This window comes from Nycticebus coucang, chromosome X (assembly GCF_027406575.1).
Source record: "Nycticebus coucang isolate mNycCou1 chromosome X, mNycCou1.pri, whole genome shotgun sequence".
Lineage (NCBI taxonomy): Eukaryota > Metazoa > Chordata > Mammalia > Primates > Lorisidae > Nycticebus > Nycticebus coucang.
This window is the reverse complement of record NC_069804.1, coordinates 16,755,071-16,775,985: the sequence shown is the minus strand read 5'-3', so window position 1 is coordinate 16,775,985 and position 20,915 is coordinate 16,755,071. Positions and strand designations below refer to the sequence as shown.

General features: G+C 38.4%; 1 protein-coding gene across 1 annotated transcript in view; it reads left to right on the top strand.

The window, feature by feature from the left end:
* Positions 1–18,241, top strand: part of BEND2 (BEN domain containing 2) — a gene marked incomplete at its 5' end in the record, with an annotated part of 45,148 nt that extends 26,907 nt beyond the window's left edge. The window contains 7 exon segments of the mRNA XM_053580449.1: positions 4,034–4,140; positions 4,142–4,217; positions 6,525–6,725; positions 7,813–7,934; positions 9,584–9,854; positions 12,277–12,480; positions 18,063–18,241. Of these exon segments, the coding sequence (XP_053436424.1) occupies positions 4,034–4,140; positions 4,142–4,217; positions 6,525–6,725; positions 7,813–7,934; positions 9,584–9,854; positions 12,277–12,480; positions 18,063–18,241 (1,160 nt within the window).
* Between the last annotated feature and the right edge of the window lie 2,674 nt (positions 18,242–20,915).

Below are 20,915 nucleotides of genomic sequence, written 5' to 3'. Positions count from 1 at the left end.
AACTGGAGGTTTTAGTAGATGTTCTTTATTAAATTGTGGTAGTTTCCCTCTATTCCTAACTTGCTGAGAGTTTTTTTTTTTTTAAATCATTAATGAGTGTTGAATTTTGGCAAGTGCTTTTTCTGTGTCACCATCCATATGATTTTCGTTTGTTGATATGTTGGCTTATAGTGATTATTATTATTATTATTATTTTTGCAATTTTTGGCCGGGGCCAGGTTTGAACCTACCACCTCTGGTATATGGGGCCTGCGCCCTACTCCTTGAGCCACGGGTGCTGCCCCAGTGATTGGTTTTTATAGTGGTTTTGGTTTTTCAATGTTGAGCCAGCCTTGTGTAACTAGAATAAATCATAATTGGTCATGGTATATAATTCTTTACATACATTATTTATTTAGTTTGCAAATATGTGATTAAAATGTTTTTGTGTCCATGTTCATGAGAGATACGTATTTTTATTATTATTATTATTATTTTTTTGCAGTTTTTGGCCAGGGCCAGGTTTGAACCCACACCTCCAGTATATGGGGCGGGCGCCCTACTCCTTTAAGCCACGGGTGCTGCCCATATATTTTTATTTTTTTACACTATGTTTGGTTTTGGTATCAGTGCATAATAGCCTCATGAAGTGAGTAGATAAGTGTTCCTTCTTCTGTTTTATAAAAGAATATATGAAAAATTAGTATTAATTCTTTAAATGTTTGTAAAAATCTCTAGTGAAGTCATCTAAGCCTGTAGATTCCTTTTTAGGAGACTTTGAATTAATAAATTTAACTTCTTTGATGATTATGACACTATTTAGATTTTGTATATCATCTTGGTTGAATTTTGATAGTTTTTAGTTTTGGAGTAATTGATCTGTTTCTTCTGAGTTATGGAAAATATGAGTATAATATAGATTGTAGTATTCCCCATTATCCTTTTATGGTTACTGAATATGTAGTAATATCCTGTTTTATTGATATTGATGATTTGTGTTATCACTTTATTTTTGTCTTTCTAGAAGTTTATTACTTTTATTGTTCTTTTTGAGGCTTCAGATTTTCACTTCATTGGTTTATTATTTTTTTCATATTCTCAATTTCATTGATTTTTGCTCATTATTTCATTCTTCGTGCTTACTTTGGGCTTACTTTGTTCTTCCCATTTTTGGATTAGGAATTTAGATTATGAATTTGAGACCTCTCCTCTTTTCTAATGTAAACATTTAGTGAAATTTATGAATTTATAAATTTCACTTTCAGTATTACTTTAACAGTATCCCATATGTTTTGGTATGTTTTTGTAAGTCCTATGTATTTTTAAATTTCCTTGGAGACATCCTCTTTAAGAATTGGATTTTGAAAGGAGTATGCTAGTTAATTTCAAAGTTTTTGGAAATTTTCCTCTTGTCTTTCTGTTGTTGATTCCTAGTTTGGTTCCCTTGTGGTTACAAAATATACTGTATATGATTTCTTGATAAATGTCTTGATAAATGTTCTATAGGCATTTGAAAAAAATGTGTACTCTGCTTTTATCTAAAGGGTGAAATATTCTGTAATGAAAATCCTGTTGGTTGATTGTGTTATTCAGATCTTCTACGTTCTTGCTGATTTTCTGTCTAGTTGCTGAGAGTCAGGTGTTGAGGTCAACTATATAATTATGGATTTGTCTGTTTCTTTACCTTTCAGTTTTTACTTCATATAGTTTGAGACTATGTTGTTTGGTGTGTACACATTGAAGATCATTATGTTTTCCTGGAGGTTAATCTTTTTATTGCTATATAATGTCCTTATTTGTCTCTGGTAATTTGCTCTGAAGTCTGCTTTATCTGCTAACAACATAGCCACTCGTCTTTCTTTTATTTGAATAAAATACTTGCCTGGTATTTTTCATCCTTTTACTTTTTTCTTTTGGCCGGGCCGGGTCGGGTTTGAACCTACCACCTCCGGTACATGGGGCCGGTGCCCTACTCCTTGAGCCACAGGCGCCGCCCCATCCTTTTACTTTTAACCTACCAATGTTATTGAATTTGTATAGTTTCTTATGAACAGCATATACTTGGGTCTTTTATCTACTTTGTCAATTGCTGCAATTTAATTAATGTGTTTAGACTATTTGCCTCTAAAGTAATTATTGATATCATATGGTTTAAATCTTCTATTTTATTATTTTTCTGTTTTTTCCTTTCTTAATCCTTTCTTTCTCTCTCTTGCCTTCCCAAGAGTTATTTGAACACTTTTAGTATTCCATCTTGATTTGTTTATGTCTTTTAATATATTGCTTTGTGTAGTTTTCCTAGCGATTGCTCTGGATGTTATTACTATATGCATATGTGACATATCACAGTCTACTGGAATCAATATTTTCTCAGTTAGAATAAAATGTTGAAACTTTACCTCCTCCACTTAGGTTCCTCTGCCCTCCTCACTTTTTTTTTTTTTTTTCTTGAGACAGAGTCTTCACTTTGCCACCCTTGGTAGAATGCCATGGCATAGCTCATAGCAACCTCAAACTCTCTAGCTCAAGTGATTCTCTTGTCTAAGCCTCCCAAGTAGCTGGGACTACAGGTGCCTGCCAAAATGCCTGGCTATTTTTAGAGACAGGGTCTCACACTGGCTCAGGCTGGTCTCGAACTCTTGAGCTCAGGCAATCCACCTGCCTCGGCCTCCCAGAGTGCTGAGATTACAGGCATTAGCCACTGTGCCCGGCCCTGCCCTCCCCACTTTTAAACATCATAGGTCATAAACATCAGATGGCATTTTCATTTTTGTTTCTGTCATCCCATATAATTTAGAAAACTCAGGATAGTTTTCGTTTATCCATACTTCTGTTTTTTCTCTTGCTCCTTTTTATCACTGAATTGTGTTCTATGGTATAGATTTAACCACAGTTTGTTTAACCATTCACCTGTTGAAGGGCATCTGGATTGTTTTCACTTTTTGGCTATCACAAATAGAGCTAGTAAGAACTTCCATGTGCGTGTTTTTGTGTCAATATGTGCTTTTATTTCCCTGGGATAAATTCCTAAGAGTGAAATTTCTGGGTTATGTGGTAATTGCAGTTTTTAAAGAAATGGCCAAACTGTTTTTCAGTGTAGCTGTTTACTTTTCATCTCCTCCAGCAATCTAGGAATGATCTAGTTTCTCCATGCATATTTCTGCTCTTTCTGTTCTTCCTTCCTTCCTCATGCTCTGCAATTCCTTATATCATCATAACCTTTTCTGTTTGAAAATTTTTCTTTAGCCATTCTTTAAAATTTTTTTTTCCTTTCCTTTTTTTAAATTTCAGATTAATGTGAGGGTACCATCAGTTAAGTGATAATGTTTGTATTTGTTAGGTAGAATCGCTGTGTAGTTGTGTCCTGCACCCAGGAGGAGTGCCATAGACCTTTACATTGTGCCCGTTAAGTGGGAGCACACCAATCCCTCTCCTTCCTCCTCTTTGCTCCTTCTCTCCCTCTTCCCAATTTGAATTGAATTGAGTCTTGCTCTTATGTGGGCATGTAGTAGATCATCTACTGACTTCATATCAGTATTGAGTACATAGGATACTTACTTTTCCATTCTTGTGACACTTTACTAAGAAGAATGTGTTTCAACTCCATCTAGGGTAATACAAAAGATGTAAAGTCCCTTTTATTAGCCATTCATTTAAAACATTTTTTTTAATTTTTAATTTCAGCTTGCTTGTTCATTCTTCTTCGTTTAAAGTACTCTTTTTTTTTTGGTTCATTTTCTTCTTCCTCTGGCGATGCTCTTTCCCATTGCCTCCCCAGTAGCGGGGATTACAGACGCCCACCACAACGTCTGGCTGTTTTTGATGTTAGTAGAGACGGGGTCTTGCTCTGGCTCACTGCTGTTACATACAGGTCTCGAACCTCTGAGCTCAGGCAATCCACCCGCCTCGGCCTCCCACAGTGCTGGGACTACAGGCGTGAGCCACCACACCCGGCCTTATTAGCCATTCTTTTAAGAGTAGATTTGCTGGGAACAAATACCTTTAGTTTTCTTTTGTCTGATAGTGTGTTTATTTCCCCCCATGCCTGAAAAAGTTTTTCTGGATAAAGAATTTACAATTGAGAGCTTTTCTTTCTGGATTTTACTTACAAAAATATTGATAAAAGTAGAAACCAGCATGGAAAACAGCTCTGACACAATGATATCTCCCAACTTTATGGGAAAATGACAGTGGCCAAGATTCTTTCTCATTATCTATCTGTATCCCTCTCAATTATAGTGAGTTTGAAATGACACATATTACAAGAGCTGCTATTTAACCTGTGTTCATCAACATCCTTGATGGAAGTTCCTAGTGGAAGCTGTTTGCTTCCTATTTTGAGGGCTGATTTTAGGTGATATTCAAAACAATGACTAGCATTTGTTGAGTGTGTATTACATGCAAGGCACTGCGCCAATCAGCTGACCTGCCTCTTCTTCACTTACACTTATAATGACCCTGTGATGTTGGCACTTTTATATCCCCTATCCCTGAGGTCACGGAGCTGGTGAGTAGCACTTCCAGAGCTTCATCCCAGTTCTCTCTGACTTTAAAGTTCATGTTTCTTATCAATCTGCTGTACTGCCTGCCAAGCCACAGTGGCAGAGATGAGGGGACCCCAAATGGCCTCTAAGGGCAAGCCTTCCAAATATTTTATTGTTCTTTTGTGTTTGTGTCTCGACTTCTAAGCAACTTACCTCTTATTACTATCCTAAGGCAGAGATCTGGAAACTTATGTGAAGGGCTAGATAGTATTGACTGTCACAACTACTCACCTTTGCTGTTGTGACACAGCACCAACAACAGCCCACAGGTAAATGACTGGTTGGGGCTGCATGCTAGCTAGTATAGACTCATTCACATAGACAGGTGGAGGGAGGGCTGGTGGACTGTAGTTTGCTGACTCCTACCCTAGGGGAGAGCCTTTTCCTTTTAATTGTTTTGTTACCCATACCAGAAGAAGCTTCAAAAACTGTGCCCTTTGTACTAAAATGGGCACTCCAATACACTATTGTTAGGAGCAAACATTGGTGCAAATTCTCTGAAGTGTGGTTTGTATAAAAATCCATAAAAATATTTATTCCAATTCATTCCATAATCTCACTTCAATTTGAAAGTATAGTAAAAAATTACATGAAATGTTTAGTACAAGAATATCCTTTATAGAATTGTGAAAAATTAGAAAAAGACAAAGAGACACTAGGGAATGAATTCTGTGACTTCAGGTATATCCACAGCATGCGAGGATATACATGCGAGGCAGTAAGTCTTAATGGTTGAGGACACACGTTCTTGAGTCCATCTATCTGGGTTCAAATCCCAACTCCGTGTCTTAGTATCCTTGTGACCTTCCACCACTTGCCTAACCAAAACATTGTTTTTTTCTGTGACAAAAATAATAGTATCTACTTGGTGGAATTGTGAAATCAAATGGAACAATGCATTAAATCTCTTAACACAATGCTCAGAACATAAATACAAGATAAATACTACCTGTCAGGAAAATCGTGATGACAGGAATGCAGACTTGAAAAACATAAGTGGAAGAAGAAAGCAGAGAAATGCTCAAAATATAATGTTAACTGAAAAAGCAGGATTCAAACTATATGTAAAGTGTGATTTCAATTTTATGTTTCCAGAAAGAAATAGGCAAAAGAATGGAAGACAACAGTGGACGATTAAACAGACAGACTGAGATTTTAAAACTGGTTCTACACCTAGCAGTGTGACTTTTTTCAAATAACTTAGCTTCCCTGGGCCCCAGTTTCCTCCTCTGGTAGATGGGAATAATGGTGGAGTTGTTAGAGTGATGAATCCGAGCTTACAGATGCAAAATATTTAGTACGGTGCTTGATATATAGTAGCTACTAATAAATGCTAGCTATCTGAATATTTTCTTAGTTATCCCCACCCATACTTTCCAGATTGTCTTCAATTTGGAGCATATACTTCAATCAAGGAGCATAAACTCACTCAATAATATGGCTCTGAGTATATATTTATTTATTTACTTATTTATTTTGGAGATGGGGTCTCACTCTGTCACCTAGGCTGGAGTGCAGTGGCAGGATCATAGCTCCCTTCAGCCTCAAACTCCTGGGTTCAAGTGATCTTTTTTTCACAGCCTCCCAAGTAGCTGGGACTACAGGTGCACACCACCACACCACACCATAGCTAATTTTTTAATTTTTTTTTTGTAGAGATGGGGTTTTATTATGTTGCCCAGGCTGGTGAGCATACCTTTAGAGTACAAAAGAGAGCAATGGGGGGGCGGCACCTGTGTCTCAAAGGAGTAGGGCACCAGCTCCACATGCCAGAGGTGGTAGGTTCAAACCCAGCCCTGGCTAAAACTGCAAAAAAAAAGGAACAATGGGAAGTCAAAGCAACATGTTTACATAGGCACCTATAGCCTAACAATTAAATTTATTCAGGCCAATGAACAGATTCGTTTAAATACAGCAAATTCAAGACTAGCAAAGGTGAAGAATGTTGACAGCCTTGCAAGATAAAAACAAAAATTTTCCTTTTCCCCTGTACTTTTAAAGCCTATCTTGGTGATCCAAGAAGAAAAGTCAAGATACTTCAAGCTCATTTGGTGGCTGCACAAAAGAAGGCCAGACCTGAGCATGCGGCCTGCTATTTGGTTCGCATTTTGTTTTCCAAGGAAGTCCTGATCAACAGCTCTGTGGGTGGCAATGTACAAGGCCGTCAACCTCTAGACCCAAACAAATTGGCTGCAATAAGAGGTATGCATATGTAAAGTTACAGTAGAATCTTGTTTTGAATCATCGTTTGGTGATAGAATGAGTGTTACTGGCAGTTGGAGAAATATTAATAACAACGAAGTCTGTAAATCCTAGATCTGTTCAGTTTTTTCGCTGTCTGACTATGATTTTACAATTTAATAATACGTAACTGGCAACAACTTCTAATGAACAAAACTTATCTATTGATTGGTTAAGACAAAAAGCAAGCCTTATTGATTATAGGTGCTTGTGCTTAGTGCTAAGTCAATTCTTTAGCACTGAAACTTGCTACTAAAAATGATGAAAAAGCCCCCACAAAAACAAGTGGGGAATACAACTGACTTTTTAGTGCTAGTGACTGGTAACACAGAAATAAGATCTCATGGCCGGTCCACTTTAGCCTCCTGTCTTCCTGCTTCCAGAAATGTACATTGAGGTCCTAGAACTCATGGGTACTGAGGATACCACAGTGAATAAGTATTTCTGCCTGCAAGGAGCTCACAGTCTCAAAAGGGACATGGTGGTGGAAGCATGAATTCCAGTCCAGTGTCAGAGTATTGGGGAGTCTCAGAGCACAGCAGCTTTGAGGGAGTTCAAGAAGGCTTGGATAGGGACAGGACGTTTGAGCTGGAGTCTAGACTCCTTAGCTAGGTAAGGGGAATAGGAAGGTTCTCAGCCAAGGGAATAGCTTCTGGAGGATACACAGTAAATGCCCAGTAATAATAATGTTTGCAATAATACTGTTTTCCCTTTGCATGTTTTCTTTTTCTTTTTAGTTCTGACTTATCCATTTGGTTATTAAATGGTCCAAGCACCCTGAAAGAATTGAGTTTTGGTTACACACTTTTTCTTAAGTACCAAGAGCTCAGTATTGACTCCTTAGGTCAGTTTTAGGGATCTCACAGTAGAGGAATTGACATAATTCAGCAAAACATCCTCATTGGGTGAAATTTCGAAACTTTCAGAATGAGTTAGAGGGAACAAAAGACCATTAGAAATAGAAAAAGTTAGTATTTATTTTAAATTAAAAATGTCTTACTTGTTAATTTTTGTTCTAATTTTCATGAATACTTCTTGCTGTTTGCAGAATATCTGACAACAGTTTTTCGCACCTATGATTTGAGGGAATATGGAAGAGACTGGAAAACCTGTCTTTTTAATATCAGTTCTCTGATCCGCTATTTACATTATAAATCCAGAAGAGCATCAGTAAGTTATTTCTCATCTACATATGGTAACTGCTGCGTAAGTTCGTACTGTCCAGTGTATACATTCCAAAACTGATAACACAACACACAAGGTCTTCAGGCTATGGCTAAAATCTCATTTACTTAAGGTAGGAGGCAGGGGGTGTTCTTTCAACAGCACACCGCCTGTTTATTTTACTTGTCTTATATTTATGCTGTATAAAAAGATCCTAAAGATAAATATAATGATCTCATTAGTATATTTGAAGCCAAGGACAATCCTAGGGAAAAGTTTCAGCTAACAAGGTATTTGGCAAACTTTTTCAGCATCTCCCCGGGGAACACAAAAGGCCGTCTGTGTTGCCTGGCTGCTTCAGTGGTGGCTGAGGTCGGCACGGGAGAAAACGTAGGCTCTTTGTTACTTGCCCGGTTTTGGTGGTGGTGGAACCTGGTGAAAGTAATGCATGCCTGTGAGGTTAAACTAGCACAGATATTTTACACTCGGTATAGGCATGTGTTAACAAGAACGCGGTTTCTCTCTCATCCATTCTGTCTTCAAATTACAGTGGAGATTCTTTTTTAACCAATAAATGGGCTATTTGGGAAGAGCGTCCTATCTATTGTCTTCTGACGAAGCGTTTAACTTAATGACAATTCGTAACTTCCGCACCCTCTCTGAAAACCCCATTTTATGCTCACCGCGTCTAGTTACTCCTGCGTCTCTAGAGTAAGTTTATGGTAACTATTTGCCAAGACTATTTGTAGCTGAGCTCATGTTTTCCTGGTGAACGGGTTGATTTCAGTGATAGCTCAAGCACCATCTGTCTGAAACCAAATCTGCTTATTTTTAACATTCCATTTTATAGCCTTCAAAAATTGCACCCTAAACAATTTGAATGTAAAATTAAGATACTGCCTGGAAAATGGTAATTTGCATATTTGCTTAGGCCTCAGAAGAGAGGCAGCATCTGCCACGTGCCTGCTGTGTGCTTGACTAGGAATGGGGTGAGTCCTTGCCACGCAAAGTGGGTCCATAGCCTGGCAAGCTTATGAGAAGTGCAGGGTCTTGTGTTCCATGCTGCACTCGCTGAGGCAGAATCTGTATGTTAGCAAGACTCCCTGACCCAGTGATTTGTGTGCAGGTAAGAAGCCCAGAGCAGTGATTGTCAACCATGGCTGAATGTTAGAATCACATGGGACACTTTGAAAAATAGTTACTGATGCCCGAGCTTCCCCCTTGTACCACCAGAGATTCTGGTTGAACTTGCTGAGGGTGGGGCCCAGAACAGCCATATGTTTTAAAGACCACTAGGGTAATTCAAATGTGCAGGCAGATTTGAAAGCCACTAAGGAAAGAGTAAATAAATAAACACAACATTAAAAACAAACAAAAAGTTGTCATCCTCCAAAAACCGAATTTATTTACTTATTCACAAAATGTTTATTATGCACTTCATTTATGCCCCCAGTTCTCGTTCAGTTTGTTAGACAGCTGGTTAGACCAAGGTCCTCAAGAAGCAGCAGTTGAAGAATCCACACTTACCCTTTTCAGATAGCCTGTGGCACACAGCAGTCCTGTGGTTTCAGCTCACCTTGTTAGAGACGGTTGCTTCCCTTATCTACCGGGGCCATTGGTAGATAATGGAGCACGTACTTATTTTCTCGCTGTAGGACTTTGTTTATAGATCCAGTTTTGTGTTTCAGCAGAACAATGTTGGCCGATACAAAAGCCCTACCAGCTCTGATGCAGCAGCAGCAGCGGCATCTGCGGGTCAGGGTGATGAAAGTGGTGGTAGCGTGGAAGGCAGTTCTCAGTTAGTTCCGCAGGCAAGCGCCCCGAGCACACACGAAAGTGGGGATCCTCAGCAATGCCCTGATGCTGCCCCCGAAGAAATGAATCAGCCTTCTACTGACAACTCCTTGATACCTTATGAAGCACTGGGTGAGTTTTAAAAATAAGTTCTCTTGCTGATAGATGTTGAATCTGGGTGATGCATTTGTGAGGCTCATTGTATTATTCTCTTGACTTTTATGTGTGTTTGAAAAACTTCATAAGAAAACAAACCAATTCAACCTCTTACGTTAATGAGTTAATGAACTATAGATGCCGACTTCTGAGACTGATCACTTTTAATGTGAAGCTGAATCTGGTATTTTTCCTGTGAAAAGCAGCCCTGGGCCAACTCACCCGACACATGGGGGCGCTCTGATGTGGTGCCGTCCACGGCCCGGACGCAGTTCCTGTTTTCTGTGTGCTTGCCTGGCACGTTGCAGGTGCTCAGGAAGGATTATTGGCAGGAATGAATGAATCCTTTTCCTTAGAACATTGTGCCCCTACTGCTGAGCTGGCTGCTGAAGGCGCATCCTGCTTTGATTAGTGCTGTGTGGCAGTGGTTCAGTAAGTGACTGTGCCACCTGTCACTCATGCTTCCCAGTGTGTCCTGCCTGGGATGCTGCACTTTAGCATTACTGATACTAATGGGTGGCAGCTGAGGCAGAAGAACTTGATTCTGTCTTTACCCTGCCTCTGTGTTAACCCCAACAATTACTAGAACATTACCCGGGATCCTGGTCAAAGAGAATTACTGAAGTGATAGGTCTTCGTATTATTTTCTTCCATGATGAAAGCAAGCTGACTGCTGTATTTGTTAAGATTATACACTATAGAAACAGACTGGTTAAATTAAATGATGACAAAAATCATGGGACCAATAGCTCCTGTGTCTAAAGAAGCAAAGAACTAATTGAGCCACAAGCAGACAGGAGCCAGAGCAGCTCCAAGACTGTGAGAAAGAGAAAGAATTGCATCTGGGAAGCTTGAGTCACGTGTCTCTAACCCTGACTCAGCTATAATGAGGGCACAAGGCAACTGTGAACCAAGCAAGCCACCAGTTTGTGGGTAGTGTGCTCTACATAAAACATTACGACCTCTATATATAATTAGCCTCCTTCTCTAACACTGTAGTATGTGTATGTTTTTCCTCAACCATCTACAATCTTTATAATCATTGTTCTCAATAGGTATATAACATTCCACGAATAAGCGTACCCCAATTTATTTAACTGCCTCCCACTTTAGGGGTTTTTGTTTGTTTGGGGACAGGGGTTATGAATCATGCTATCACAAACACATCTTCATTCAGATGGCTTTTTCCATATCTTGAATTATTTTCTTAAGTTAGGCTTAGGTCTCAGAATTGAGTTACCAGGTTAAAGATTGTTAACTTTTTTTTCTGACTCTTGTTGATAAATATTGCTAAGTTAATCTCCCAGATGTTAAGTCTATGGACCCACTGAAAGTGTTTCTAAATAGTCTTTCTTGCTAAATGTTGGATCTGCATGTTTCAACAATTTCTACTGCCTCAAATTAAGTGATGGATGTCCAAGATGAAAAATATGGTTATTGACTTGTAAGAATCATAGCATATTTCTCTAAATATATTTTCTTCAACAAATAGTTCCTTTATTATATGCAAAGTATAATGTTTTTCAAATATGTTTAATTGAATTACTATGGACTGAAGTTGATGATTAAGCTATAGAGCTGAGAAATGAAAATAGGCTTAAAAATTATTTTTCAGTTCAAATAAGGCATCTAAAATGCATTATCAAAGATGACTGAGCAGTTTGTTGATTTTTTTTTTTAATTATGAGATCAACTTTATTTGTTTTTTATTTATTTATTTATTTTTTGTAGAGACAGAGTCTCACTTTATGGCCCTCGGAAGAGTGCTGTGGCCTCACACAGCTCACAGCAACCTCCAACTCCTGGGCTTAAGCGATTCTCTTGCCTCAGCCTCCCAAGTAGCTGGGACTACAGGCGCCCGCCACAATGCCCGGCTGTTTTTTGGTTGCAGTTTGGCCGGGGCCGGGTTTGAACCTGCCACCCTTGGTATATGGGGCTGGTGCCTTACCGACTGAGCCACAGGCGCCACCCCAGTTTGTTGATTTTTAAATGATGAGTTTAATACTAAAAAGAAAACCTACATTGTAATACTTAGAAATATTTCAGCAAGAATCATGGTGCTTATTTTTGAAAAAGCTTTTCTTTTAAGTAGGAGAAAAGTGCATTAAAATTATTTATAATTTGTAACTAAATGTAATTTTAAAACTTACTATATCATAAAAGGTAGCAGAATGCTAAATTTTCCCCTTGAACGTGGGAACTTGTGCAATCACATTAGCAGTGATTTCTATTCATCTCTAATACTGTCATAAACCACTAAGGGCAAGTTAAATTCTTTTAACTTTTCATATTCTTGAGCCAAAAAATTCAGAAAAATCTATCTTTCTGTTACAGCCTTTAAAAAAACTACAACCTAACATCTGCAATGAAAATTGACATCTTTTGCTTTTGCTCCTAGACTATTTGGGAAATCCACGCAGAAATATACAGATGCCGCATTTAATACTGGATGTAGCCAAAGGGAAGTCTTGCCCAGAGCTGGCAGCGAGACACCTTATTCGCAACCTGTTCACTGAAGACATCCTCATCAGAAGCACCGTCTATGGCGATCTGGCTCATGGCATGAGTGCCCTTAACTCCAACAGGATTAACGCTCTGCGAGGTTTGTTACATGTAGAGCATGTCAGAATGAATAAAAGCCAATCGTGTGTGAGAGGAAGGGCAGACAGAAAAATCCAGTCAGTGTGTGTATGTTCTGGGGGGGGGGGCTCATACTGCGTCTCCCATTAGGGTCTACCAAGGAGCAGGTTTATGAATTGTATTTCTCTTTGTCTTTGGGTTCTTAGGGCCAATCGTTCTGTCTTGAATGGCTCTTACAAGGACAGGAAAGGTGTTACTGACTATGGCTCCCTGGTCTGCACTACCCAGGGGTATGGGAATTCAAATACATTCACTGACGGGGTCATTGTGGAAGCTGAAGGGCTTCATCAGTTTTTAGAAGTGTCAACAATAGCAGAGCAGGTTAATGTGCTGTTTTTCTTGTGCACATTAGCATAGCATAGTCTCTATGACATATGTAAAGGAAGTAATAAAGCTTCCAAAAACAATTTCGTGAGATCTTAAATTTGGACAAAGCAGGAAGCTCTTCACAGGAAGAATATTTCCTTATGTCGCTGGTACCTAGCACAGATGTAGCTTTGAGCCCCAACCTATCTCAGTTGGCCCCTCTTTGGTTTCTACCCTTCATATCACATATTTTCATATCCAATAAATTTGGACAGCACTGGTGTTTCGGGCTAAACACCTTTGTAGAAGCATTTGCTAGCATTTAACCCAATCGTTTTTAAGCTTTTTGGGGGGCTGAAACCCATAATAAGAAATATATTTTACTTTGGGACATGGTATATATGCCTCTGTGTATGTGTGTTGTGTGATTTTTAAAAAACCAAAGCAGAAGTTTTACAAATACTGTTCACTTTGTGAGCCTTGCATTTCAATGTTTTCTGCTCTATTATATTTCTTTTTAAAGTGCTACTATCGCTGATTTCACGACCTAGTAATTGATCGCAACTTACAATTTGAACATCTCTAAACTAACCCAACAGGCAAAAAACAAACAAAAAAAAGAAAACAACGTAAAAACCACCTCGAACCCAATTTCTCTTACCTTATGGTAAAAACAGTTTTATAGCCAATTCTGAAATGAATATGTTTATGCAAGAAATAGCATCTTTCTATTAAATTTTTTTAATGTGGGGTGAAAGTGACTTTTATAGTTCTTTAATATCTGGAATATGTTAATCCCTTAAAAGTTGATGAAGACTATTTTCCTAAGTATTTTATCTTGTTTTAACTTTTACTGAATTATATTATAATTGGGACGATGTCTTTTGCAGTAAAAAATACTCAGCATGAGTTTGACATACTATCCACATAGAGCAGATTTTAACAAATTTCCCATAAGACTCGAAGTTCTATTGCTTTGTAGAAGGGCAGTCGTGTGAGTTAGTTCAGCAGAGAGAAAGCAGTAGAGTCATTGTCCCGAGGGGCAGAGCCAGGCCCAAGCAGTAGACGCTGACAAGGAAGCATATTTCACTTTAATATAAGACTTGGAGAATGAAAAGAGTCACAGCAGAGGCTGGGTGACCAGCAAAGAGAGAAGAGGGACAACTCTGCACTTACGGTGAGACTGGGCTTATGGCTTCTAATATAATTTCTGTAATGCTATTAGTTCATTTTAAATGAGTTCAGAGTTCCATACATTTAAATGTATGGATAATATAAGAATATAATAAACACCCATCTCCCCATCATTGATAGAGACATTTTGTCTTTTGTGAACCTGATTTTTTTGTAAAAATAATAAAGTACTACTGCTATAATTAATACTCCAAGCCATCAACCTTTTCCCCTCTCCTGCTCCCCAGAAGTAATCACTCCAAGTCCTGGAGTTGGATATATCATTCCCATGTGTGCTTTCTTCTTTTGCTACCTATGTTAATAGATCCATAAATAATATGTAATATTGTTCTGTAGTTGTTTTGATGTACATAAATGGGGATGTATGGTACATACCTTTTGCACATTTTTTTTTCTTCTTTCTTTTCTTTTTTTTTTTTTATTGTTGGGGATTCATTGAGGGTACAATAAGCCAGTTACATTATCACTTAACATGATGTTTTTGAGACATGTTCATATATTTGAACTGCTGATTGGTACCCCATTCATTCAATGAATAAACCAATTCATTCTTCTAATATCATTTCTCATCCTAAAACATTGTTATTTGGGGAGAACTCTTCTGGAAATTAGTCATCAAAGGAGACTATGTCACCAAAGGTATTGATTTTATATAAGGTACTATTATTATCTTATACTTTTTGATGAGAGTTCAGTATCACTTAAGGAGTTTTTTTTTTTTTTTGAGACACAGTCTAACTATATTGCCCTGGGTAGAGTGCTGTGGTGTCCCAGCTCACAGCAACCTCAAACTCCTGGGCTTAAGTGCTTCTCTTGCCTCAGCCTCCTAAGTAGCAGGGCCTGCAGGTGCCTGCCACAATGCCTGGCTATTTTTTGGTTGCAGCTGTCAGTGTTGTTTAGCAGGCTGGGGCCAAGCTTGAACCCACCAGCCTCCGTGTGTGTAGTTGGCGTCCTACTCACTGAACTATAGGCGCGGAGCCTCACTTAAGGATTCTTGAGTATAATTTATATGGAGAAAGTTAGTAGGCTACAGATTTTCTTTCTTTTTTTTTTATTTTTTGTAGAGACAGAGTCTCACTTTATGGCCCTCGGTAGAGTGCCGTGGCCTCACACAGCTCACAGCAACCTCCAACTCCTGGGCTTAGCCTCCCAAGCAGCTGGGACTACAGGTGCCCGCCACAACGCCCGGCTATTTTTTTGTTGCAGTTTGGCCGGGGCTGGGTTTGAACCCGCCACCCTCGGTATATGGGGCCAGCGCCTTACCGACTGAGCCACAGGCGCCGCCCAGGCTACAGATTTTTATTCCACACACAACTCTCACTCCTTAAACTCCTTGTACATGTCTTCATATTCCAGAACTGTAGAATCTTAGCAACAGAAGTGTTTTATGGGTCCTCTAATACAATGTTCCACCCAGAGCAGGAATTCCCATCTTTGCTCTGACATAGAATCGCCTGCCCTGGGCTTGAGCACTTCCATTGGTGAGGCTCCTCTGTCACAGTAAGGGAGTCCATTGTGTTTTAAAAGAGTTCCAATTCATGGCAAAGTCCTTCCAGTGACTCAAAATGTACCTCCCTGTACGTCATAATACATTTGTCCTGGGAATCCCTTCCCCGAGCTAAACGGAGTCCATCCAATCACAGGCTGGAGCTTCAAGTAATTAATGACAGCTATTATTTCCAGCCGAGACTTTAGGAGATCATAAATGCACCCCTTTCCCCTCTCTTTTACGTTCAGAAATGAGGAAGAGACAGCTACTCAAGTCAGGCAAGTGGAGATAAAAATAGCAGCTTCATTCGTGAACCGTATATGCTCAGTTTGCCCAAACTTTCCAATGGACAGATCTCTCCACGTGGAAGCATAAGGGTCAGAGAAAAAATGTTCTACCCAACCTTTGGCCTCTTACGCCTTATACTTTCATAGTTAAATTCCATCGTTTCCTTTCACAATTCCTTACAGAAATGTCCTGATCCTTCATGATCTGACTCAATGACTACCTTCAGATGATACAATAGTACTATTAGCTATTAGGCCATTAATACACTTGCCATTTTAAAATTTATGGTCCACTAGGACCCTTAGGGTTTTTTCCTGTATACTGATACTTATCCGGTACTTATGTTGTTAACATTCAGGCTGCTACCATTTATACTGTTAGTATTTTTTTTAATGTAAGCACAGAAAAAATACAAATATAAAAATATATATTCCTCCTGCATTTTATCTTGTTTGTATGGGTCGGTATTCCTGAAACTGTTTCTCAAAGACAGCAGCATGTTAACAGATGTTTCGTGAATGAAGTACCTTGCGGTCAAACAGGAAAGATGTTAAGCCAACACCCAAAGTCCTCAGTCATTAGATAGATTTCACTTGATTCTCAGATTTGTTTGGTTGCTTTATTTTTTGTTTTGGAGACAGGGTCTCTCTCTGTTGCCCAGACTGAAGTGCAATGGGCCTGATATAACACCTTGCCTAGGAGCTAGGACTCCAGGCACACACCACCACACCCAGCTAATGTTTTTTTACTTAATTTATTTTTTTTGTGCAGATGGGGTCTTGTTCGGTTGCCCAGGCTGGTCTCAAATTTCTGGCCTCAAATGATCTTTGTACCTTGGCCTCCCAAAATGCTCGGATCACTGACACTGAGCCTCGCTGACTCTCACTTTTCAAACATGTTTTTAATGCCTTCAGCTGTCAAGGCTGCCTGGATCTCCCCGGTCCTGACCCCTGACCCTCTGTTGTCTTAAGCTCGGCCATGTCCTTCGTCCTTCATTTATGTACCCCACCGACAATGGCTGCATCTGGAACCTTTGAATCAGTGAAAGGTGTTTTCATATGTTTTTACCGTGGGCTTTTTCAGAGCTTTGAATATGCTTATGGGCAATGTAAATCTCCATGTGTGGACTAACTACGGAGTATAGCTTTTCCCATTTGCACAAGAAATTTCTGATGGTGTTCCAGAGAACACATTGTGGGAAACACCACCGAGTCTAAGCTCTGTGTTGCCACCTGTTGAAAGCTTTGCCAGTGTTGTACTTGTCTTCCAGTGTGTTAATTATCTCTCCCAGCTTTGTTATCACGGGCAGATGGGATAAGCATGCTTTCTTATAACTTCTTTTTGGTTAAGAAAAACATGTGTCAGAATAGAGCCAGATACCGAATCCAGTCCCACACACTTCACGAAAGCCTCTTTCCAGGCTACCCCTGATTTATTAATTAGTCCTTTGGATACAAAACCCTTTTAACTTTGACATAGGCCTTGCTAAAAAAATTGGTTATATGCTGTGTTTATGGCATTGTCCTGATTTACTAGCCTATTAATCCTATTGAAAAACAAATGGAATTAATACAGCAAGTTAATGTGACCTGTAGGGACCACCAGATCCTTTTCTGGGGGTCAGAGGCACTTAGGCGATCACCTAAAAAGTATCTGAGGGTGACTCTGCTCTTCTAATAAGCACCTCTTTTCTCACCTTTTCCTTTGTCTGTCCTCCCACTTTCTGTCTCCTTGAATTCTCTTACTCTGTCACTTTCCCTTATAGAGAACTCTTCCTCTAACCACAAGATCTAAGGACCCCAATTCCTTTTGCCAGAGGTAAATCCAGCAGTACCAAAAAGTTGGAAGTCACAGCTTCTTGTCTCTCTAAGCATGAAGACACTGCTGTCTCATAATGCATCACAGAGGCTTAGCCTGTCTCTGTTAGATGGCAAGTGACACCCTAGATGCGTATTTGATGCATTTAAGAATAAGAAAAGTTGACCTTGGGTCCTCAAGGCAACAGAGGGTTTCTCTTTTGGTATGTAGCAAGGTCATGGGAGATTGTTGATTCATTGTGATTTAAGAGTGGTGCAATTCCATGTAATTTGTCCTTTTAGATTAAAAGATTTGCTTAGCTAATTTAATAATGATTACAGTTCATGTGTTTTAATTAAAGTCCTAGCAACCCTTTCACAGACACAGCAGTAGAATTAAGGTTGAATAGATTCCTTTCTCTGAGGTGTGACTGCTAAGTAACTATTGCATTTTGGGTCTTTAACCACCAGAGTTTCTCCAAGACAACTACCCGTCTGGTGATTTCTCGGAAGCTGGATATGATTGGAGAATGTGTGTGTCATCTATCAACAGCTATATCTGTATCCTCAGAAGTGGCCTCTGGAAGTCCGTGGGCAAATCACAGCCGCATGCCGCAGCTAGCTCATCAGGGTCAGAGCCAAAGAGATAAACCGACTTAACTGACTATAGTACCTCATGTCAACCATGTAACTTTAAAAATCCTGTTACATCATTTTGTGTGTTTCTCAAGTTATAATTCCAGAATTAGCTGGTTGTAATAGTAGAGTAGTTTTTCATTCACACCTGAAGAAATAGGCAAGGCTCTTTTTCTGCCTGGAAGGGAGCAGAATTACATTAGGAAGACATGAGATGCTTTATCTTGGGAGTGAAGTGGTGGTCAGTGATCTGATGAGGCCCTCTTCTGGAGAGGATGAAAGTGATTTTTTCATGGTGGTTTCCACTGCTATTGAATGCGGAGTGAGAAGAGCAGTACTCTTAGCACTTAATGACAGATGACCTCTGAGCATCAGCAATGCAGACCAAGGTAGTCAGGTAGAAACCTGAACTTGGACAGGAAAAGCATACTGCTGAGCATACAAACATGTAAACATTTACATACAAGCATGGACATTGTAGACACAGCATTTGCTGGACATAGGAACATGAGCTTAGGTCTGAAGTCCACTGATTTGGAAGCAAGCTATGATTTACATACAATCAAAACACCTGCAGTGGCTTTTGCCACCAGTATCCTAGGATGAAGTCATAGTGTTTGACCTAAGCTTTCCAGGGACGAGACCTATATTCTTTGGATTTACTTCTGATGACAACAGCCTTCTTTGAGTTTCCTCCTGATAACATTTTTTCACAGAAGTTTGCTCAGGGCGAACCTAGAAAATCATATCAGGAGAGTTTTGGGTTCCATCTTTACAATTTAAATTGAAAAACGTCACTACGAATAACAAGAACCTAACCTAATTCAGACACTAACAGGCTTGGTGTTTGAAATGTTTAGGTGAAGATTTCAATACATTTGCTGTGTATTTCTGATAGATTCTACTAGTCGAAATGCATACACATTGAATGAGAAAAAAACAGATCAGAAATTCAATGAGAAAAAAGTGTCTTAAAGGATATTGCTGGAATTACTAGAGAATTTAAAAGTAATTCCATTTTTTGCTCCTAAATAGGATTAAGAATGCTCTCGAATGTTTGAGCCATAGGAAGTACATATAATTTGTGTTTGAGAAACATTTTTGTCAGTTTTAACACCATCTCTCTGCTTCCAACTTCTCAAACAGTTCAGTTATACTCATTTTAAGCATTTTTAGTTATTGTTCAAAAGGCAAATTTTTTCCATGTAAGAGTTCAGTCTTTAGTTATGGCCATGTGCTCATGACCCATGGCTTTGTTTTAGATAACTGATGTTAATTCATATTTTTTATGAGGCAGAGAAACAATTTCAATCGAAAGTAATGAGTCACTGAGTCAAATAATTCATATGAAAATTGAGAAGTTTTTTTTTTTAAATTTTTGTGACTCTGAGATAATTTTAAACGACCATTTCATAGAATGGATACATATTTTTGTTTTCATAGGGTATATCTTTTGAAAATTAAACTTTTAGAATTTTAGCGAAACATAGTTATGTAAGGATAAGGTGTTAAGGATTTGTTTTTCAGGCTATTCTCTAAACTTCTAAGTCTCTCTAAACTTCTAAGTCTCTCTTTTGAAAATTAAACTTTTAGAATTTGAGTGAAACATAGTTATGTAAGGATAAGGTGTTAAGGATTTGTTTTTCAGGCTATTCTCTAAACTTCTAAGTCTCTCTAAACTTCTAAGTCTCTCTTTTGAAAATTAAACTTTTAGAATTTGAGTGAAACATAGTTACGTAAGGATAAGGTATTAAGGATTTGTTTTTCAGGCTATTCTCTAAACTTCTAAGTCTCTCTAAACTTCTAAATCTATCTTTTGAAAATTAAACTTTTAGAATTTGAGTGAAACATAGTTACATAAGGATAAGGTGTTAAGGATTTGTTGTTAAGACTATTCTCTAAACTTTCAAGTATGTTTTGAAAATTAAACTTTTAGAATTTGAGTGAAACATAGTTACATAAGGATAAGATGTTAAGGATTTGTTGTTAAGACTGTTCTTTAAGAAAATAATTTACCATAGTAGTTGACTTTACCGGAATAAAACCACAGTATTTCTACATACATCTTTAGGTTATACCTACAAAGGATTTTTTTCTTTTATTTATTTTTTTATTATTATTATGGTCTTGAAAGCTAGATAATTCAAAAACTCTTGCATCCAAAATCTTCCATAGAGGGCAAAAAAAAAGGTTATGTCTAGGGTTATTCAGATTAGTTCATTCATTTAAGATAGTCTTCGGTTTCACCATTCAGTTTCACAAATAACTTTTGAAACTCTTGGCAATAGAGCTCATGCAGAAAAGTAATCCATATTTTACACATACAGATTTGGACAATGCAAATGTATTTGCTTGTAATTTTTATGTTCAAGACACACATTGTACCCCATAAAGTCTTTCCCATGGTTTGAATTGGAATATACAAAATAACTTCTGTAAAAATCCCATTTTATTGAGCAAAGTAAATTTTGTTGCACTTTACTTTAAACTAATTTGGATCTTTACTGTTGTCGAAATTTCACAAGTTAATTCTATTATTGTAATAGTCCCATGTCAAACAGTTTTTCGATGTTAAACATTTAAAATGGCTGTGCATAAGATTTATTTTTTGCTAAGTTGTCTTCAACATTTTGTTTGGTTTTTCAAATACAATCAATAAACATTTACAGTTTCTCCATACAAATGCTC